We start from the raw sequence: 22,503 nt of genomic DNA on the forward strand, positions 1-22,503 counted from the left end.
CTCCTCCTCCTGGACCTGTCCTCTGCCTTCTACACTACTCTGTCCTCCTCCTCCTCCTCCTCCTCCTGGACCTGTCCTCTGCCTTCTACACTACTCTGTCCTCCTCCTCCTCCTCCTCCTGGACCTGTCCTCTGCCTTCTACACTACTCTGTCCTCCTCCTCCTCCTCCTCCTCCTGGCCTGTCCTCTGCCTTCTACACTACTCTGTCCTCCTCCTCCTCCTGGACCTGTCCTCTGCCTTCTACACTACTCTGTCCTCCTCCTCCTCCTGGACCTGTCCTCTGCCTTCTACATTACTCTGTCCTCCTCCTCCTCCTGGACCTGTCCTCTGCCTTCTACATTACTCTGTCCTCCTCCTCCTCCTGGACCTGTCCTCTGCCTTCTACATTACTCTGTCCCTCCTCCTCCTCCTGGACCTGTCCTCTGCCTTCTACATTACTCTGTCCTCCTCCTCCTCCTGGACCTGTCCTCTGCCTTCTACATTACTCTGTCCTCCTCCTCCTCCTGGACCTGTCCTCTGCCTTCTACATTACTCTGTCCTCCTCCTCCTCCTGGACCTGTCCTCTGCCTTCTACATTACTCTGTCCTCCTCCTCCTCCTGGACCTGTCCTCTGCCTTCTACATTACTCTGTCCTCCTCCTCCTTCTCTGGACCTGTCCTCTGCCTTCTACATTACTCTGTCCTCCTCCTCCTTCTCCTGGACCTGTCCTCTGCCTTCTACATTACTCTGTCCTCCTCCTCCTTCTCCTGGACCTGTCCTCTGCCTTCTACACTACTCTGTCCTCCTCCTCCTACTGGACCTGTCCTCTGCCTTCTACACTACTCTGTCCTCCCTCCTCCTACTGGACCTGTCCTCTGCCTTCTACACTACTCTGTCCTCCTCCTCCTCCTGGACCTGTCCTCTGCCTTCTACATTACTCTGTCCTCCTCCTCCTGGACCTGTCCTCTGCCTTCTACATTACTCTGTCCTCCTCCTCCTGGACCTGTCCTCTGCCTTCTACATTACTCTGTCCTCCTCCTCCTGGACCTGTCCTCTTGCTTTCTACACTACTCTGTCCTCCTCCTCCTCCTCCTGTCCTCTGCCTTCTACACTACTCTGTCCTCCTCCTCCTCCTGTCCTCTGCCTTCTACACTACTCTGTCCTCCTCCTCCTGGGCCTGTCCTCTGCCTTCTACACTACTCTGTCCTCCTCCTCCTCCTCCTGGGCCTGTCCTCTGCCTTCTACACTACTCTGTCCTCCTCCTCCTCCTCCTCCTCCTCCTCCTGGGCCTGTCCTCTGCCTTCTACACTACTCTGTCCTCCTCCTCCTCCTCCTCCTGGGCCTGTCCTCTGCCTTCTACACTACTCTGTCCTCCTCCTCCTATTGGGCCTGTCCTCTGCCTTCTACACTACTCTGTCCTCCTCCTCCTATTGGGCCTGTCCTCTGCCTTCTACACTACTCTGTCCTCCTCCTCCTATTGGGCCTGTCCTCTGCCTTCTACACTACTCTGTCCTCCTCCTCCTATTGGGCCTGTCCTCTGCCTTCTACACTACTCTGTCCTCCTCCTGTCCTCTGCCTTCTACACTACTCTGTCCTCCTCCTCCTCCTGTCCTCTGCCTTCTACACTACTCTGTCCTCCTCCTCCTCCTCCTCCTGTCCTCTGCCTTCTACACTACTCTGTCCTCCTCCTCCTCCTCCTCCTCCTCCTCCTCCTCCTGTCCTCTGCCTTCTACACTACTCTGTCCTCCTCCTCCTCCTCCTCCTCCTCCTCCTCCTCCTCCTATTGGGCCTGTCCTCTGCCTTCTACACTACTCTGTCCTCCTCCTCCTATTGGGCCTGTCCTCTGCCTTCTACACTACTCTGTCCTCCTCCTCCTATTGGGCCTGTCCTCTGCCTTCTACACTACTCTGTCCTCCTCCTGTCCTCTGCCTTCTACACTACTCTGTCCTCCTCCTCCTCCTGTCCTCTGCCTTCTACACTACTCTGTCCTCCTCCTCCTCCTCCTCCTGTCCTCTGCCTTCTACACTACTCTGTCCTCCTCCTCCTCCTCCTCCTCCTCCTCCTCCTCCTCCTCCTCCTCCTCCTCCTCCTCCTCCTCCTCCTGTCCTCTGCCTTCTACACTACTCTGTCCTCCTCCTCCTCCTCCTCCTCCTCCTCCTCCTCCTCCTGTCCTCTGCCTTCTACACTACTCTGTCCTCCTCCTCCTCCTCCTCCTCCTCCTCCTCCTCCTCCGCCTCCTGTCCTCTGCCTTCTACACTACTCTGTCCTCCTCCTCCTCCTCCTCCTCCTCCTCCTCCTCCTCCTCCTGTCCTCTGCCTTCTACACTACTCTGTCCTCCTCCTCCTCCTCCTCCTCCTCCTGGGCCTGTCCTCTGCCTTCTACACTAGTCTGTCCTCCTCCTCCTCCTCCTCCTCCTCCTCCTGGGCCTGTCCTCTGCCTTCTACACTAGTCTGTCCTCCTCCTCCTCCTCCTGGGCCTGTCCTCTGCCTTCTACACTACTCTGTCCTCCTCCTCCTCCTCCTCCTCCTCCTCCTCCTCCTCCTCCTCCTCCTGGGCCTGTCCTCTGCCTTCTACACTACTCTGTCCTCCTCCTCCTCCTCCTCCTCCTGGACCTGTCCTCTGCCTTCTACACTACTCTGTCGTCCTCCTCCTCCTCCTCCTCCTGGACCTGTCCTCTGCCTTCTACACTACTCTGTCCTCCTCCTCCTCCTCCTCCTCCTGGACCTGTCCTCTGCTTTCTACACTACTCTGTCCTCCTCCTCCTCCTCCTCCTCCCTGGACCTGTCCTCTGCCTTCTACACTACTCTGTCCTCCTCCTCCTCCTCCTCCTCCTGGGCCTGTCCTCTGCCTTCTACACTACTCTGTCCTCCTCCTCCTCCTCCTCCTCCTGGGCCTGTCCTCTGCCTTCTACACTACTCTGTCCTCCTCCTCCTATTGGCCTGTCCCTCTGCCTTCTACACTACTCTGTCCTCCTCCTCCTCCTCCTCCTCCTCCTCCTCCTCCTGGACCTGTCCTCTGCCTTCTACACTACTCTGTCCTCCTCCTCCTCCTCCTCCTCCTGGACCTGTCCTCTGCCTTCTACACTACTCTGTCCTCCTCCTCCTCCTCCTCCTCCTCCTGGACCTGTCCTCTGCCTTCTACACTACTCTGTCCTCCTCCTCCTCCTCCTCCTCCTGGACCTGTCCTCTGCTTTCTACACTACTCTGTCCTCCTCCTCCCTCCTCCTCCTCCTCCTCCTCCTCCTCCTCCTCCTCCTCCTCCTCCTCCTCCCTCCTCCTCCTGGACCTGTCCTCTGCTTTCTACACTACTCTGTCCTCCTCCTCCTCCTCCTCCTCCTCCTCCTCTGGACCTGTCCTCTGCTTTCTACACTACTCTGTCCTCCTCCTCCTCCTCCTCCTCCTGGACCTGTCCTCTGCTTTCTACACTACTCTGTTCCTCCTCCTCCTCCTCCTCCTCCTGGACCTGTCCTCTGCTTTCTACACTACTCTGTCCTCCTCCTCCTCCTCCTCCTCCTCCTCCTCCTCCTCCTGGACCTGTCCTCTGCTTTCTACACTACTCTGTCCTCCTCCTCCTCCTCCTCCTCCTGGACCTGTCCTCTGCTTTCTACACTACTCTGTCCTCCTCCTCCTCCTCCTCCTGGACCTGTCCTCTGCCTTCTACACTACTCTGTCCTCCTCCTCCTCCCTCCTCCTCCTCCTCCTCCTCCTCCTCCTGGGCCTGTCCTCTGCCTTCTACACTACTCTGTCCTCCTCCTCCTCCTGGGCCTGTCCTCTGCCTTCTACACTACTCTGTCCTCCTCCTCCTCCTGGGCCTGTCCTCTGCCTTCTACACTACTCTGTCCTCCTCCTCCTATTGGGCCTGTCCTCTGCCTTCTACACTACTCTGTCCCTCCTCCTCCTATTGGGCCTGTCCTCTGCCTTCTACACTACTCTGTCCTCCTCCTCCTCCTCCTGGACCTGTCCTCTGCTTTCTACACTACTCTGTCCTCCTCCTCCTCCTCCTCCTGGACCTGTCCTCTGCTTTCTACACTACTCTGTCCTCCTCCTCCTCCTCCTCCTCCTGGACCTGTCCTCTGCCTTCTACATTACTCTGTCCTCCTCCTCCTATTGGGCCTGTCCTCTGCCTTCTACATTACTCTGTCCTCCTCCTCCTCCTGGACCTGTCCTCTGCCTTCTACATTACTCTGTCCTCCTCCTCCTCCTCCTCCTCCTCCTCCTCCTCCTCCTCCTCCTCCTCCTCCTCCTCCTCCTCCTCCTCCTCCTCCTCCTCCTCCTCCTCCTCCTCCTCCTCCTCCTCCTGAACCTGTCCTCTGCCTTCTACTTTTTTTTAAATCAGATACTTTTTTTATTAAAACAGAATACATACAACAGAATAACAAATCGGCATCCAAATTAAGATTATCACATCTATTACCCCTTTAACTCCCCCTCCCGCCCCCTCCCCCACCCCGGCAGCAACACTTCTCCCCGATACTACATCCCATGTAGTACACACTTAGAATACCCTCCAACTGCATTATAGCAAACCTTGTAGTATCTCCCCATGCTGCCTCCACCCTACCCCTTTCCCCCCTCCCCCCCTGCTCCCCTCCCCTCCTACTCCCCACCACTTCGTGTTTTCGAGTACTCCCATGAAGCATCGGGTTTTCCAAACCTGGTCCATAATCCCTACTAAATTCCCCCCTACCTCCCTCGCCTTCCCCTCTTAGACACATTTTAAAACTCGTCCCTTTTCCAACAATTCTCCACTCCCCCCCTCTTTCTATGTATAATCATATTCCACTCAACCAATATAACAGTAAAATGGCGAACAGTAATTAAACTGGAATCTCAAATTGTAAATACCCCCACCGCGCCTAATTAGGCAGTCCCCATGTCCTGCGAAGCTCACATCAAACCCTTCGCATTCCCCCTGCATACTACCTCAATCCCAAAGGGAAGGAGGAAAAAAAAAAGAAAAAACAAGAAGGGTCCCCTGTAAGCTCCTAAGGATGTTGTAGAGCCTCAGCCGGCCTTCTCCAACACACTGCAGATTCAGACAGTCAGCTCATTCCTTCAAACGGATCCGCTTTTCGTTTGCGTCCAACCACTGCATGGCTTCCTCTGGAGTTGTAAAAAAGTGCACCCGCTCCAACGCCGTCACTCTTAGCTTTGCCGGGAACATCATTGAGTATTGCACCCCCATCTCTCGCAGGCGCCTCTTTACTCCTGTAAAAGTCATACGTAGCTTTTGGACAGAAATGGAGTAGTCCGGGTATATGGAAATTCTCTGGCCGTCAATCATAAGATCCTCCATGTCTCTTGCCTTTCGCAGTATAGTGTCCCTGTCTCTGTAGTTGAGGAGCTTGGCTAGCATAGTGCGAGGGCCCCTGCCTGCTGGTTGTGGCTGCATCGGGACTCTGTGTGCACGTTCCACAGCATAGAGCTTGGATAAGACATTAGCACCCATTTTCCCCCTGAGCCAGTCTTCTACATATTCAGTGGGGTTTCTTCCTTCCGCTTTCTCAGGGATGCCGACAATTCGGATGTTATTTCTTCTAGAGCGGTTCTCTAAATCATCATTTTTTGCCGTGATTTCAGCTATCTGCTGTGCAAATGTTTTTTCAGACTTTTGTAGTTTTGTAATATGATCCTCTGTTATCCCCACTCTCTCCTCTACAGCCGTTGTTCTCAGGTCTGCTTTCTTGAGGTCTTTCTTAATGTCAGCAACCTCTGCCTGTAATCCCTTAACTTGCTTTGTCAGGGAAGTCAGAGCCTCTTTACAAAAAGACACCACTGCAAAAACGTCCTTTAAAGTGGGGTTTTCTGGAGCCTGGTCTGCACTATGTGCTTCCTCTACTTCTCCTGTCTTATCTTGCTGCTGTTCACCATCCCCCATCTCATCAGAGCTGGCATTGTCTTCTCCCTCCTCACCTCTGTTATCTGTATGCTGATGTGATTTCTCTGAAGTCCAGGCAAACTTCTCCAGCCTTGCAGCGATCTGCATCCTCTCTTGACAGGCTGCATTAACTTTCTCAGCTTCCTGCCTTATCATGGCACCATCTTGAGAGCTGGGGACTTTCCCGCCTCCATTATCTTTTTGCCTGCGACGGACCATGGCACCTCTCTGCATCCACCAGACTCACCCCAGACAAGTCCTCACCACCTTATCTTCCTGACAGCCGGCTGAGGCAGTGATAACAGCGGTATTCAGGGATTTATCAAGGGTGTTTGCAGGAGAGCTCCACAAACACGTCTCTTCACATTGCCGTCCAGGCCACGCCCCCCTCTGCCTTCTACATTACTATGTGCTCCTCCTCTTTCTAGACCTGTCCTCTGCCTTCTACACTACTCTGTCCTCCTCCTCCTGGACCTGTCCTCTGCCTTCTACACTACTCTGTCCTCCTCCTCCTGGACCTGTTCTCTGCCTTCTACACTACTCTGTCCTCCTCCTCCTGGACCTGTCCTCTGCCTTCTACACTACTCTGTCCTCCTCCTCCTGGACCTGTCCTCTGCCTTCTACACTACTCTGTCCTCCTCCTCCTGGACCTGTCCTCTGCCTTCTACACTACTCTGTCCTCCTCCTCCTGGACCTGTCCTCTGCCTTCTACATTACTCTGTCCTCCTCCTCCTGGACCTGTTCTCTGCCTTCTACATTACTCTGTCCTCCTCCTCCTGGACCTGTTCTCTGCCTTCTACATTACTCTGTCCTCCTCCTCCTCCTGGACCTGTCCTCTGCCTTCTACACTACTCTGTCCTCCTCCTGGACCTGTTCTCTGCCTTCTACATTACTCTGTCCTCCTCCTCCTCCTCCTCCTGGACCTGTCCTCTGCCTTCTACACTACTCTGTCCTCCTCCTAGACCTGTCCTCTGCCTTCTACACTACTCTGTCCTCCTCCTCCTGGACCTCTCCTCTGCCCTCTACATTACTCTGTCCTCCTCCTCCTCCTGGACCTCTCCTCTGCCTTCTACATTACTCTGTCCTCCTCCTCCTGGACCTGTCCTCTGCCTTCGACACAGTAGACCATTCCCTCCTGCTACAGATTCTCTCATCTCTGGGCATCACAGACTTGGCCCTATCTTGGATCTCCTCATACCTCACAGACCGCACTTTCAGCGTCCCCCATTCTCACACCACTTCCTCATCTCGCCCCCTATCTGTCGGTGTCTCCCACTCTCACACCACTTCCTCATCTCGCCCCCTATCTGTCGGTGTCTCCCACTCTCACACCACTTCCTCATCTCGCCCCTATCTGTCGGTGTCTCCCATTCTCACACCACTTCCTCATCTCGCCCCCTATCTGTCGGTGTCTCCCACTCTCACACCACTTCCTCATCTCGCCCCCTATCTGTCGGTGTCTCCCACTCTCACACCACTTCCTCATCTCGCCCCCTATCTGTCGGTGTCTCCCACTCTCACACCACTTCCTCATCTCGCCCCTATCTGTCGGTGTCTCCCATTCTCACACCACTTCCTCATCTCGCCCCCATCTGTCGGTGTCTCCCACTCTCACACCACTTCCTCATCTCGCCCCCTATCTGTCGGTGTCTCCCACTCTCACACCACTTCCTCATCTCGCCCCCTATCTGTCGGTGTCTCCCACTCTCACACCACTTCCTCATCTCGCCCCCTATCTGTCGGTGTCTCCCACTCTCACACCACTTCCTCATCTCGCCCCTATCTGTCGGTGTCTCCCATTCTCACACCACTTCCTCATCTCGCCCCCTATCTGTCGGTGTCTCCCACTCTCACACCACTTCCTCATCTCGCCCCCTATCTGTCGGTGTCTCCCACTCTCACACCACTTCCTCATCTCGCCCCCATCTGTCGGTGTCTCCCATTCTCACACCACTTCCTCATCTCGCCCCCTATCTGTCGGTGTCTCCCACTCTCACACCACTTCCTCATCTCGCCCCTATCTGTCGGTGTCTCCCATTCTCACACCACTTCCTCATCTCGCCCCTATCTGTCGGTGTCTCCCACTCTCACACCACTTCCTCATCTCGCCCCCCATCTGTCGGTGTCTCCCATTCTCACACCACTTCCTCATCTCGCCCCCATCTGTCGGCGTCTCCCACTCTCACACCACTTCCTCATCTCGCCCCCTATCTGTCGGTGTCTCCCACTCTCACACCACTTCCTCCTCTCGCCCCCTATCTGTCGGTGTCTCCCACTCTCACACCACTTCCTCATCTCGCCCCTATCTGTCGGTGTCTCCCATTCTCACACCACTTCCTCATCTCGCCCCCTATCTGTCGGTGTCTCCCATTCTCACACCACTTCCTCATCTCGCCCCCATCTGTCGGTGTCTCCCACTCTCACACCACTTCCTCATCTCGCCCCCTATCTGTCGGTGTCTCCCATTCTCACACCACTTCCTCATCTCGCCCCCTATCTGTCGGCGTCTCCCATTCTCACACCACTTGCTCATCTCGCCCCCTATCTGTCGGTGTCTCCCACTCTCACACCACTTCCTCATCTCGCCCCCTATCTGTCGGTGTCCCCCATTCTCACACCACTTCCTCATCTCGCCCCCTATCTGTCGGTGTCTCCCACCCTCACACCACTTCCTCATCTCGCCCCCTATCTGTCGGGGTCCCCCAAGGCTCAGTTCTTGGACCCCTGCTGTTCTCCATCTACACCTTCGGCCTTGGAGAACTCATAGAGTCCCACGGCTTCCAGTATCATCTCTATGCCGATGACACACAGATCTACCTCTCTGGACCTGACATCACCTCTCTACTAACCAGAATCGCACAATGTCTGTCTGCTATTTCATCCTTCTCTGCGCGATTCCTAAAACTGAACATGGACAAAACAGAGTTCATTGTCTTTCCTTCTCTTCACTGAACTCCCCTCACCTGACATATCCATCAATGTCCATGGCTGCCCACTCTCCCCGGTGCCACGTGCTCGCCTCCTGGGAATAACTCTAGACTCTGATCTCCTTCAAGCCACACATCCAAGCCCTCTCCACCTCATGCAGACTACAACTCAAAAATATCTCCCGGATCCGTACATTCCTTTCCCAAGAAGGTGCAAAATCCCTAGTACATGCCCTTATTATCTCCCGCCTGGATTACTGCAACCTCCTGCTCTGTGTCCTCCCTTCTAACAGTCTCGCCCCCCTACAATCTATTGTAAACTATGCTGCCCGGCTCATCCACCTCTCCCCCCGCTACTCCCCGACCCCTCCTCTCTGCCAATCCCTGCAGTGGCTTCCCATCGCCCAACGACTCCAGTTCAAAACACTAACCATGACAAGCAAAGCCATGCACAACCTGTCTCCTCCTTACATCTGTGACCTAGTCTCCCGATACCTACCTGCACGCAACCTCAGATCCTCACAAGATCTCCTTCTCTGCTCCCCTCTCATCTCCTCTTCCCACCATCGCATCCAAGATTTCTCCCGTGCATCCCCCATACTCTGGAACGCTCTACCTCAGCATATCAGACTCTCCCCTACCGTGGAAAGCTTCAAAAGGAACCTGAAGACCCACCTCTTCCAACAAGCCTACAACCTACAATAGCCCTCAGCCCATTAGACCACTGCGCAACCAGCTCTGTCCTCACCTATTGTACCATCACCCATTCCCTGTACAGTCATGGCCAAAAGTTTTGAGAATGCTACAAATATTAATTTTTACAAAGTCTACTGCTTCAGTTTTTCTAATGGCAATTTGCATATACTCCAGAATGTCATAAAGAGTGATCAGCTTAACAGCAATTACTTGCAAAGTCAATATTGGCTAAGAAAATGAACTTTAACCCCCAAAACACATTTCAACAGCATTGCATTCCTGCCTTAAAAGGAGCAGCTAACATTGTTGTAGTGATTGTTCCAGTAACACAGGTGTGGGTGTTGATGAGGACAGGGCTGGCGATCAATCAGTCATGATTAAGTAAGAATGACACCACTGGACACTTTAAAAGGAGGCTGGTGCTTGGTATCATTGTTTCTTCAGCGCTCTATTGGGAGACCCAGACGATTGGGGTATAGCTACTGCCCTCTGGAGGCCACACAAAGCACTACATTAAAAGTGCAAGGCCCCTCCCCCTCTGGCTATACCCCCCCCGTGGTATCACGGGTTCTCCAGTTTTAGCTTTGTGTGCGAAGGAGGTCAGACATTCCATGCATAGCTCCACAGATTTTAGTCAGCAGTAGCTGCTGACTATTTCGGATGGAAGAAAAGAGGACACATATAGTGTCCCCAGCATGCTCCCTTCTCACCCCTGGATGGTGTTGTAAGGTTGAGGTACCTATTGCTGGTACAGGGCTGGAGCCTCACATGCTGTTTTCCTTCCACATCCCCTGGTAGGGCTCTGTGGAAGTGGGATCCTGCCGGCCTCTCAGCTCTGACGCCGGGCTCCATCCACAGACCCATTAGAACCTGATGGAGACGGAGCAGGAGTACGATCAGGGACAGGCCCTGCATCATACAGGTACTCTGTGTCCCCGGCAGGCACAGACACACTCCGGGCTGGCTGGGTGTTGTAGTGCGCCGGGGACCGCAACGTTGGAGTTAGTGTCCCTACAGATTACTGGGGGATTTTTTGTGTATGGGAACGCAGCGCCGACCCCCTCTGGACCGGGCGGCGCTGCTGTGACTTGTGGTGCGCCGGGGATCCGCCGTCCGCGCTTTTACGGCGGCGGCGGTTATAAATTGAGTCCCCGGCTTTTTGGGCCTAGGACGCCGGCAGCTCCGATTCGTTCCCCGCCCCCACCCTGTCATTCAGGGTAGGGGAGAGACGCTGTTCGCTAGCAGCGACGAGGGCTGGAGCCTGATTTACATGCTCCAGCCCTCACACTAGGCACAGAGGGAAGCAGGCTTCCCGCTCTTAGCCAGGAACGCCCAGGGCCCGCCCCCCTTCTCTCTCAGGACGCCGGCAGCCATTACATGCAGTCTGGCTGGAGGAAGGACGCAAGGCTCTGGGAGACCTGGACTAGGGGCTATCTGGCGACCACACACCCGCTTTTTAAGCGGGCGGTAAGCGATTTTTCTGTGCTGGTCCCTCTAGTGCCTCACGGTGTATCGGTGTACTGTGTAGGATATAGAGATATTGTATTTCTTGCACTGTGAGGTCGCTTCTGGCTGCATCTCCCAGATCCCTCTGTGGAAGCAACAACATGCCATCCTCAAAACGCAAGGCTGCCAAGGCTAGGGCTGTGTATACTGCGTGTGCTGCATGTGGGGCTAATCTACCAGCAGGCTCCGATGACCCCCATTGTGTGCAATGCTCCGATCCGGTGCTGCTTCGCCAGCCGGAGTCCGGAGAGGTAGTGACCCAGGCTGAGACGCTTGTAAGTTCTGCCCCGGTGACAGGGACAGACTTTGCAGTTTTTGCTGATAATATGTCTGTGTCTATGGCAAAAATCCTTGAAACCTTGCAATCTATGCATGGGGCTCAGTCTTTGGGCACGGCGAGGCCTCTGTCCTCAGGTCCCCCTCACTTGGAATTAATCCAGCCCACAGGGGGGTCCCCGGCTTCACAGGCCGAGGATTATGACTCAGATGATAGCCCCAGCCACCCTAAACGAGCTCGCTGGGAAAGACCCTCGACGTCATCACACTGCTCAGGGTCTCAGCGCAATCAGTCTCTCTGTGATGTGTCTGATGAGAGTGATCAGGAATCCATTCCTGGAACCCCTCTCAACCTGGATACCCCTGATGGGGATGCCATGGTAAACGACCTTATCTCAGCCATCAATAGGCTGTTGGATATTTCTCCCCCAGCCCCTTCAGCAGAAGAGGCGGCTGCGGAGCAGGAGAAGTTTCGTTTCCTTTATCCCAAGCGTAAATTGAGTGCTTTGTTGGATCACGCTGACTTCAGAGAATCAATCCAGAAGCACGACGCTCACCCAGAAAGGCGTTTCTCTAAACGATCTAAAGATACGCGTTTCCCTTTCCCCCCTGAGGTGGTCAAGCGCTGGACACAGTGTCCAAAGGTAGACCCCCCGATTTCCAAACTCGCAGCTAGGTCCATAGTTGCAGTGGAGGATGGCGCTTCACTTAAAGATGCCAATGACAGACAGATGGACCTTTGGTTAAAATCTGTCTATGAAGCTATCGGCGCGTCGTTTGCTCCGGCATTCGCAGCCGTATGGGCACTCCAGGCTATTTCAGCTGGCTTAGCAAAAGTGGATGCTATCATACATCCAGCAGTGCCGCAAGTGGCGCACCTTACCACGCAGATGTCGGCGTTTGCGTCTTACGCTATCAATGCGGTCCTAGAATCTACCAGTCGCACCTCAATGGCGTCCGCCAATTCGGTAGTTTTGCGCAGAGCCTTGTGGTTAAAGGACTGGAAAGCAGATGCTGGTTCCAAAAAATGTTTAACCAGTTTGCCTTTATCTAGAGATAGACTGTTTGGCGAGCCATTGGCTGATATCATTAAGCAGTCCAAGGGTAAAGACTCCTCTTTACCACAACCCAGAACAACCAAACCTCAGCAGAAAAAGTGGCAGCAGAGGTTTCAGTCCTTTCGAGGTTCGGGCAAGACACCATTTACCTCGTCCAAAGGGACTCAGAGGACGCAAAGAATCTCAGATTCGTGGCGGGCTCACACGCGCCCCAAGAAAGCAAATGGAGGTACCGCTTCCAAAGCGGCTACCTCATGACTTCCAGCCCCCTCCCTCCGCATCGCCGGTCGGGGGCAGGCTCTCCCGCTTTTCCGGCATTTGGATGTCACAGGTCAAAGACCGGTGGGTGACGGACATTTTGTCTCGCGGGTACAGAATCGAGTTCAATTCTCGTCCCCCAGCTCGGTTCTTCAGAACCTCCCCACATCCAGACCGAGCAGATGCTCTGCTGCAGGCGGTGGGCTCCCTAAGAGCGGAAGGAGTGGTGATCCCAGTCCCTCCTCAGGAACAAGGGCTAGGGTTTTACTCCAATCTGTTTGTGGTTCCAAAAAAGGACGGCTCGTTCCGTCCTGTTCTGGACCTAAAACGGCTCAACAAACATGTGCACGCCAGGAAGTTCCGGATGGAAACCCTGCGTTCTGTCATTGCCTCAATGTCCAGAGGAGACTTCCTTGCCTCAATAGACATCAAAGATGCTTATCTCCACGTGCCAATTGCTACAGAACATCAACGTTTTCTACGTTTTGTGATAGGAAACGACCATTTTCAGTTCGTAGCTCTGCCATTTGGTCTGGCGACAGCCCCACGGGTCTTCACCAAGGTCATGGCGGCGGTGGTAGCAGTCTTGCACTCTCAGGGACACTCGGTGATCCCTTACCTAGACGATTTATTGGTCAAAGCTCCCTCTCAAGAGGCATGTCAGCACAGCCTGAATGCTACGCTGGAGACCCTACAGTCTTTCGGATGGATCATCAACTTTCCAAAGTCGATCCTATCACCGACTCAATCACTAACGTATCTTGGCATGGAGTTTCATACTCTAGCAGCGATAGTGAAGCTTCCGCTGAACAAGCAGCGGTCACTACAGACAGGGGTGCAATCTCTTCTGCAGGGCCAGTTGCATCCCTTGCGGCGCCTCATGCATTTCCTAGGGAAGATGGTGGCAGCCATGGAAGCAGTTCCCTTTGCGCAGTTTCATCTGCGCCCACTTCAATGGGACATTCTCCGCCAATGGGACGGGAAGTCAACGTCCCTGGACAGGAAAGTCTCGCTTTCCCAGACGGCCAAGGACTCCCTACAATGGTGGCTCCTTCCCACCTCATTGTCTCAGGGAAGATCCTTCCTGCCCCCATCCTGGGCAGTAGTCACGACAGATGCGAGTCTGTCAGGGTGGGGAGCAGTATTTCTCCACCACAGGGCTCAGGGGACGTGGACTCCGCAGATCAATGTTCTGGAGATCAGAGCAGTGTATCTTGCTCTACTGGCCTTCCAACAGTGGCTGGAAGGAAAGCAGATCCGAATCCAATCGGACAACTCCACAGCGGTGGCATACATCAACCACCAAGGAGGGACGCGCAGTCGGCAAGCCTTCCAAGAAGTCAGGCGCATTCTAATGTGGGTGGAGGACAGAGCATCCACCATATCCGCGGTTCACATCCCAGGCGTAGAAAACTGGGAAGCAGACTTCCTCAGTCGCCAGGGCATGGACGCAGGGGAATGGTCCCTTCACCCGGACGTGTTTCAGGAAATCTGTCGCCGCTGGGGAGTGCCGGACGTCGACCTAATGGCGTCTCGGCACAACAACAAGGTCCCGGCATTCATGGCGAGGTCGCGCGATCAAAGAGCTCTGGCGGCAGACGCCTTGGTTCAAGATTGGTCGCAGTTTCAGCTCCCATACGTGTTTCCGCCTCTGGCGCTCTTGCCCAGAGTGCTACGCAAGATCAGATCCGAGTGCAGCCGCATCATACTCGTCGCTCCAGACTGGCCGAGGAGGTCGTGGTATCCGGATCTGTGGCATCTCACGATCGGTCGACCGTGGTCACTGCCAGACCGACCAGACTTACTGTCCCAAGGGCCGTTTTTCCATCAGAATTCTGCGGCCCTGAACCTGACTGTGTGGCCATTGAGTCCTGGATCCTAGCATCTGCAGGATTATCTCAAGGAGTCGTTGCCACAATGAGACAAGCTAGAAAGTCGAATTCGGCTAAGATCTACCACAGAACGTGGAAGATTTTCTTATCCTGGTGCTCTGCTCAGGGAGTGTCTCCCTGGCCATTTGCATTGCCCAAGTTTCTTTCCTTCCTGCAATCGGGGTTAGAAAAGGGCTTGTCGCTCAGCTCCCTTAAAGGGCAAGTTTCGGCACTATCCGTGTTTTTTCAGAAGCGTCTAGCACGTCTTTCTAAGGTGCGCACGTTCCTGCAGGGGGTCTGTCATATTGTGCCCCCGTACAAGCGGCCGTTAGATCCATGGGATCTGAACAGGGTACTAGTTGCTCTCCAGAAGCCGCCCTTCGAGCCTCTGAAGGAAGTTTCCTTTTCTCGGCTGTCACAGAAAGTGGCGTTTCTTGTTGCGATCACATCGCTTCGACGAGTGTCTGAGCTGGCAGCTCTGTCATCCAAGGCTCCCTTCCTGGTGTTCCACCAGGACAAGGTAGTGCTGCGCCCTATTCCGGAGTTTCTCCCTAAGGTCGTATCCTCTTTTCATCTTAATCAGGATATATCCTTGCCTTCTTTTTGTCCTCATCCGGTTCACCGGTATGAAACGGACTTACGTTTGCTAGATCTGGTGAGAGCACTCAGAATCTACATTTCCCGCACGGCGGCCATGCGCCGTGCCGATGCACTTTTTGTCCTTGTCGCTGGTCCGCGCAAGGGGTTGCAGGCTTCTAAAGCCACCCTGGCTCGATGGATCAAAGAACCAATTCTAGAGGCCTACCGTTCTGCGGGGCTTCCGGTTCCTTCAGGGCTAAAAGCCCACTCAACCAGAGCCGTGGGTGCGTCCTGGGCATTACGTCACCAGGCTTCGGCTCAACAGGTGTGCCAGGCAGCTACCTGGTCCAGTCTGCACACTTTCACCAAGCATTATCAGGTGCATACCTATGCTTCGGCGGATGCCAGCTTAGGTAGAAGAGTCCTGCAGGCGGCAGTGACACCCCCGTAGGGGAGGGCTGTTTTGCAGCTCTAACATGAGGTATTTCTTTACCCACCCAGGGACAGCTTTTGGACGTCCCAATCGTCTGGGTCTCCCAATAGAGCGCTGAAGAAGAAGGGAATTTTGTTACTTACCGTAAATTCCTTTTCTTCTAGCTCTTATTGGGAGACCCAGCACCCGCCCTGTTGTCCTTCGGGATGTTTTTTTGTTGTTTGCGGGTACACATGTTGTTCATGTTGAACGGTTTTTCAGTTCTCCGATGTTATTCGGAGTTAATTTGTTTAAACCAGTTATTGGCTTCCTCCTTCTTGCTTTGGCACTAAAACTGGAGAACCCGTGATACCACGGGGGGGGGTATAGCCAGAGGGGGAGGGGCCTTGCACTTTTAATGTAGTGCTTTGTGTGGCCTCCAGAGGGCAGTAGCTATACCCCAATCGTCTGGGTCTCCCAATAAGAGCTAGAAGAAAAGGAATTTACGGTAAGTAACAAAATTCCCTTCTTCTCTTCAGTTAACCATGGTTATCTCTAAAGAAACACGTGCAGCCATCATTGCTCTGCACAAAAATGGCCTAACAGGGAAGAGTATCGCAGCTACAAAGATTGCACCTCAGTCAACAATCTATCGCATCATCAAGAACTTCTAGGAGAGAGCTTCCATTGTTGCCAAAAAGGCTCCAGGGCGCCCAAGAAGGACCAGCAAACGCCAGGACCGTATCTTAAAGCTGTTTCAGCTGCGGGATGGGACTACCAGCAGTGCCGCGCTAGCGCGGCAATGGCAGCAGGCTGGTGTGAGGGCTTCTGCACGCACTGTGAGGCGGAGGCTGCTGGAGCAAGGCCTGGTTTCAAGGAGGGCAGCAAAGAAGCCACTTCTCTCCAGAAAAAACATCAGGGACCGACTGATATTCTGCAGAAGGTACAGGGAGTGACTGCTGAGGACTGGGGGAAAGTCATTATCTCAGATGAATCCCCTTTTCGATTGTTTGGGACATCTGGAAACAGCTTATTAGGAGAAGAAGAGGTGAGCGCTACCACCAGTCTTGTCTCATGCCAACTGTTAAGCATCCTGAAACCATTCATGTGTGGGGTTGCTTCTCAGCCAAGGGAATCGCACCACTCACAGTCTTGCCTAAAATCACCGCCATGAATAAAGAATGGCACCAGAATGTCCTCCAAGAGCAACTTCTCCCAACCGTCCAAGAGCAGTTTGGCGCCAACAATGCCTTTTCCAGCATGATGGAGCACCTTGCCATAAAGCAAAGGTGATCACTAAATGGCTCATGGAACAAAACATAGAGATTTTGGGTCCATGGCCTGGAAACTCCCCAGATCTTAATCCCATTGAGAACTTGTGGGCAATCATCAAGAGACGGGTGGACAAAGAAAAACCAACAAATTCTGGCAAAATGCAAGCATTGCCTATGCAAGAATGGACAGCGATCAGTCAGGATTTGCTCCAGAAGTTGATTGAGAGCTGCCCGGGAGAATTGCAGAGGTCCTGAAGAAGAAGGGTCAGCACTGCAAATATTCACTTGCTGCATTAACTCATTCTAATGTCAATAGAACCTACTGGTCTCATAATATGATTGCAATTATATTTCTGTATGTGATGTAAACACAGACAAACACAATTAACAACCAGAGGGAACAGATCAGGTGAAAATAGCATTCTGCTGTCATTCTCAAAACTTTTGGCCATGACTGTAGACTGTGATCCTCGCGAGCAGGGTCCTCTCTCCTCCTGTACCCTCACCCATCCCTTGTAGACTGTGATCCTCGCGGGCAGGGACCTCTCTCCTCCTGTACTCTCACCCATCCCTTGTAGACTGTGATCCTCGCGGGCAGGGTCCTCTGTCCTCCTGTACTCTCACCCATCCCTTGTAGACTGTGAGCCCTTGTGGGCAGGGTCCTCTGTCCTCCTGTACTCTCACCCATCCCTTGTAGACTGTAAGCCCTCACGGGCAGGGTCCTCTCTCCTCCTGTACTCTCACCCATCCCTTGTAGACTGTGATCCTCGCGGGCAGGGTCCTCTGTCCTCCTGTACTCTCACCCATCCCTTGTAGACTGTGATCCTCGCGGGCAGGGTCCTCTCTCCTCCTGTACCCTCACCCATCCCTTGTAGACTGTGATCCTCGCGGGCAGGGACCTCTCTCCTCCTGTACTCTCACCCATCCCTTGTAGACTGTGATCCTCGCGGGCAGGGTCCTCTGTCCTCCTGTACTCTCGCCCATCCCCTGTAGACTGTGAGCCCTTGTGGGCAGGGTCCTCTGTCCTCCTGTACCTGTCTGTGCCTTGTATTGTTTATGATTATTGTACTTGTCCCTATTATGTACTCCCCTTTCACATGTAAAGCGCCATGGAATAGATGTAGCTTAAATAATAATAAGACATGATGTAACAGCAGAATAGTGAGTGCAGCTCTGGAGGATAAGCCTCGCTCTCTCTCCCCTCGTGTCACTGTGCCTGCTCTTCTCTTGCAGTTCTCTCAGTGTCCTGGGCACCTGTTATGTGACCTTCATCGTCATCTACCGTTGTGTGCAGCCCACTAATGAGCCTCCGTCTGACAGCGCCACCGGTAGGTAAGTGACCATTGTCACCTCTCAGCAGATGGTCGGCATGTCCGGTGTACTTACCGCTATGACTGGCCGGTAATCAGTGGCTCCTCCTGTGTAGGGCCGGCGGCCTCGCTGTGGTGAGGCGGGGCCGGCGGCCTCGCTGTGGTGAGGCGGGGCCGGCGGCCTCGCTGTGGTGAGGCGGGGCCGGCGGCCTCGCTGTGGTGAGGCGGGGCCGGCGGCCTCGCTGTGGTGAGGCGGGGCCGGCGGCCTCGCTGTGGTGAGGCGGGGCCGGCGGCCTCGCTGTGGTGAGGCGGGGCCGGCGGCCTCGCTGTGGTGAGGCGGGGCCGGCGGCCTCGCTGTGGTGAGGCGGGGCCGGCGGCCTCGCTGTGGTGAGGCGGGGCCGGCGGCCTCGCTGTGGCGAGGCACTGTGTAATGATGCACTCCTTTTTTTTTTTTTTCCTCTCTCTGCAGCGCCTCCTCCTGGATCGCTGTGTTTAATGCCGTCCCCACGATATGCTTTGGATACCAGGTAGGTGGTGGCGTTGTGCCCACTCCAGCTCATGTCTCACCCCTCACAATGGTCTTTTGTCTCTGGCAGTGCCATGTCAGCAGTGTCCCGGTGTACGGCAGCATGGAGCGGCAGGACATCCGGCGCTGGGCGGTCATCGTGAGCGTGGCCATGCTGATTGCTCTGTGTGTCTATACTGGGACAGGTTGGTGTCTGCTGTGCGGAGTCACCGGTTTGCCAGCTGGTGCCGGGCCTCACCCTCTTCCCTCTCCTCAGGGGTGTGTGGCTATCTGCTGTTCGGCTCCGGCGTGGATCAGGACGTCCTCCTCTCCTTCCCATCTGATGATGTTCCTGTGGCTGTGGCTCGGGCGTTCATCATCCTGTGTGTGCTGACCTCGTACCCCATACTACACTATTGCGGACGGTGAGACCTCCACGGCGCGGTGTAAGCGGTGAGAGGTAGCTGGTAATGCTCCTCTTCCGTAATTCAGCTGCCGCTCAGGCCGGTACTGGGGTTGTGCTGGACATGAAGACGGCCCAATGCTGACCCCAGTACCATTGAGAATCGCCACTGGCTGACTGATTCCATAGAGCGACATCTGCTGTGGCAGCGGTGACCACCGTTTCCTGCCCGCCAATCACTGGCCCACCCTTTTGTCTCACAGGGCTGTTTTGGAGGGTTTGTGGCTGAGGTTCACAGCCCAGGAAGCGGGCGAGGAGCCGACCCGAGAGCGACGGCGGAGAATCTTCCAAACCCTGTGCTGGTTTGTCCTGACACTGCTGCTGGCTCTCTTCATTCCCGACATTGGCAGGGTGATCTCTCTCATCGGCGGTCTTGCTGCCTGCTTCATCTTCATCTTCCCCGGTAAGAGCGTGCCGCTGACATTGACCTCACTGTGAGGGGGGGGGGTGCCATCGCGTTAGGGGAGGGGTGCTGTCCTTGAAGGTGTCACATTGTGAGGGGGGCTGTACCTGACGGAATCGCGCTGTGAGGGGCGCTCACCTCTGTCTCCCTTGCAGGTCTTTGTCTAATAAACCTGAAAGTGTCAGAAATCCAGGAGCACAAGAGCAAAAGGTGAGTGTGCCGACTGACCGGAGTTGTGTGTGTGTGTGTGTGTGTGTGTGTGTGTGTGTGTGTGTGTGTGTGCGCGCGCGCGCGCTATGGGGGGGGGTAATTGAGCGGAGTCGCGTGTGTGCTGTGGGGGGTGACTGAGTGTGTTCCTCACCTCTTGCTTCTCCCTCCAGCTGGTGGGCGCTGTTGCTGTACGGAGTGACCTTGGTGGTCCTCGGAGCCTTCATCTTCGGACAGACCACCACTAAGGCGATCTTCGTGGACCTGATGGGATGAGCCGCCATTATTGACTCTGATGTTACTTGAATCTCCTGCAGACAACATTCCCTTCTGGTGCCTCCTCCGCCGCGTCCTGCAGAGCATTGCACCTCACCGCCGCATCCTCCTCAGATTGTGGACACTTACTGACAGTGCGTCCATCAGTGCCGCATCCCCCAAACTGCTGCAGGCGGAAATCTGTGGAGCGGCATCTGCAAGGAGGCCACCATCCCTCCGCCGTCTCGCGCCCGCTGTCCTGCTGCGCCGCCTGCGCTTCTCTATTACTGGATGCTGACATTTTGCCCCCAGCGCTGTCAGGGCGGTTTCTCACATCAGCAGGGGCTGCAGCAGGGGATTCTGGGAGGGTGAGCCTGCAGGCGGTGGCTCAGGGACGGTGGCTTTTTTTTTTTTTTTCTCTCCTTGCAGAACTTTTATTACTTATGGGTTTTTTTTGCCTCCCAAATCTTAAACTTGATTTTACATTCCAATTGGCGCAAAATGAGAATGACGGTGACCACCATGGGCCGGCGGCTGCTCCACCTGTCTGCAGGGGGCGTGGCGGTGACCACCAGGGGCTGGCGGCTGCTCCACCTGTCTGCAGGGGGCGTGGCGGTGACCACCAGGGGCCGGCGGCTGCTCCACCTGTCTGCAGGGGGCGTGACGGTGACCACCAGGGGCTGGTGGCTGCTCCATCTGTCTGCAGGGGGCGTGGCGGTGACCACCAGGGGCTGGTGGCTGCTCCACCTGTCTGCAGAGGGCGCGGCGGTGAAAACCAGGGGCCGGCAGCTGCTCCACCTGTCTGCAGAGGTTGTGGCGGTGACCACCAGGGGCCGGCGGCTGCTCCACCTGTCTGCAGAGGTTGTGGCGGTGACCACCAGGGGCCGGCGGCTGCTCCACCTGTCTGCAGAGGTTGTGGCGGTGACCACCAGGGGCCGGCGGCTGCTCCACCTGTCTGCAGGGGGCGTGGCGGTGACCACCAGGGGCTGGCGGCTGCTCCACCTGTCTGCAGGGGGCGTGGCGGTGACCACCAGGGGCCGGCGGCTGCTCCACCTGTCTGCAGGGGGCGTGGCGGTGACCACCAGGGGCTGGTGGCTGCTCCATCTGTCTGCAGGGGGCGTGGCGGTGACCACCAGGGGCTGGTGGCTGCTCCACCTGTCTGCAGAGGGCGCGGCGGTGACCACCAGGGGCCGGCAGCTGCTCCACCTGTCTGCAGAGGTTGTGGCGGTGATCACCAGGGGCCGGCGGCTGCTCCACCTGTCTGCAGAGGTTGTGGCGGTGACCACCAGGGGCTGGCGGCTGCTCCACCTGTCTGCAGGGGGCGTGGCGGTGACCACCAGGGGCCGGCGGCTGCTCCACCTGTCTGCAGGGGGCGTGGCGGTGACCACCAGGGGCTGGTGGCTGCTCCATCTGTCTGCAGGGGGCGTGGCGGTGACCACCAGGGGCTGGTGGCTGCTCCACCTGTCTGCAGAGGGCGCGGCGGTGACCACCAGGGGCCGGCAGCTGCTCCACCTGTCTGCAGAGGTTGTGGCGGTGATCACCAGGGGCCGGCGGCTGCTCCACCTGTCTGCAGAGGTTGTGGCGGTGACCACCAGGGGCCGGCGGCTGCTCCACCTGTCTGCAGAGGGCGTGGTGGTGACCACCAGGGGCCGGCGGCTGCTCCACCTGTCTGCAGGGGGCGTGGCGGTGACCACCAGGGGCCGGCGGCTGCTCCACCTGTCTGCAGGGGGCGTGGCGTGACCACCAGGGGCCATCGCAGGGAGGCTCAGGATAACGTCCACGTGGGCTGCAGTCACACACAACCTCCAGACCTCCATATTGTCCGGATTCATGGAAAGGGACGGTGTCGCCGGCTTTTATCATTCGCTGCTGGAGACTTTTGTTCTGTAATTTTTATTCTTCTGTTTTTCGGCCATTTCTCTCCTCTGATTTATTTACAGACCTGAGAAATCTTCGCCCTTTCTTCACATCCATGTGCGCCTCAGACCGCCGCACTTTCATGAGATTTCGCATTCTCTTCCCACTGCTCTGCTAACCTCTGGCTGGGGCGGCGGAGAGCGCGTCCCTCTCGGCTGGGGCGGGGTGGAGCGCGTCCCTCTCGGCTGGGGCAGGGTAGAGCGCGTCCCTCTCGGCTGGGGCGGCGGAGAGCGCGTCCCTCTCGGCTGGGGCGGCGGAGAGCGCGTCCCTCTCGGCTGGGGCGGCGGAGAGCGCGTCCCTCTCGGCTGGGGCGGCGGAGAGCGCGTCCCTCTCGGCTGGGGCGGCGGAGAGCGCGTCCCTCTCGGCTGGGGCGGCGGAGAGCGCGTCCCTCTCGGCTGGGGCGGCGGAGAGCGCGTCCCTCTCGGCTGGGGCGGCGGAGAGCGCGTCCCTCTCGGCTGGGGCGGGGTGGAGCGCGTCCCTCTCGGCTGGGGCGGGGTGGAGCGCGTCCCTCTCGGCTGGGGCGGGGTGGAGCGCGTCCCTCTCGGCTGGCGCGGTGGAGAGCGTCCCTCTCGGCTGGGGCGGCGGAGAGCGCGTCCCTCTCGGCTGGGGCGGGGTGGAGCGCGTCCCTCTCGGCTGGGGCGGGGTGGAGCGCGTCCCTCTCGGCTGGGGCGGGGTGGAGCGCGTCCCTCTCGGCTGGGGCGGGGTGGAGCGCGTCCCTCTCGGCTGGGGC

General features: G+C 56.2%; 1 protein-coding gene across 1 annotated transcript in view; it reads left to right on the plus strand.

The window, feature by feature from the left end:
- SLC38A7 (solute carrier family 38 member 7) overlaps window positions 1–21,610 on the plus strand; it is a 43,413-nt gene extending 21,803 nt beyond the window's left edge. The window contains exons 4-10 of the mRNA XM_075333544.1: window positions 17,947–18,045; window positions 18,493–18,550; window positions 18,620–18,734; window positions 18,806–18,953; window positions 19,195–19,394; window positions 19,550–19,604; window positions 19,775–21,610. Coding sequence (XP_075189659.1) covers window positions 17,947–18,045; window positions 18,493–18,550; window positions 18,620–18,734; window positions 18,806–18,953; window positions 19,195–19,394; window positions 19,550–19,604; window positions 19,775–19,877 — 778 coding nt within the window. The 3' untranslated portion in view covers window positions 19,878–21,610. The remainder of the gene's footprint in view (window positions 1–17,946; window positions 18,046–18,492; window positions 18,551–18,619; window positions 18,735–18,805; window positions 18,954–19,194; window positions 19,395–19,549; window positions 19,605–19,774) is intronic.
- Window positions 21,611–22,503: the final 893 nt, after the last annotated feature.

This window comes from Anomaloglossus baeobatrachus, unplaced genomic scaffold (assembly GCF_048569485.1).
Source record: "Anomaloglossus baeobatrachus isolate aAnoBae1 unplaced genomic scaffold, aAnoBae1.hap1 Scaffold_86, whole genome shotgun sequence".
Classification (NCBI taxonomy): domain Eukaryota; kingdom Metazoa; phylum Chordata; class Amphibia; order Anura; family Aromobatidae; genus Anomaloglossus; species Anomaloglossus baeobatrachus.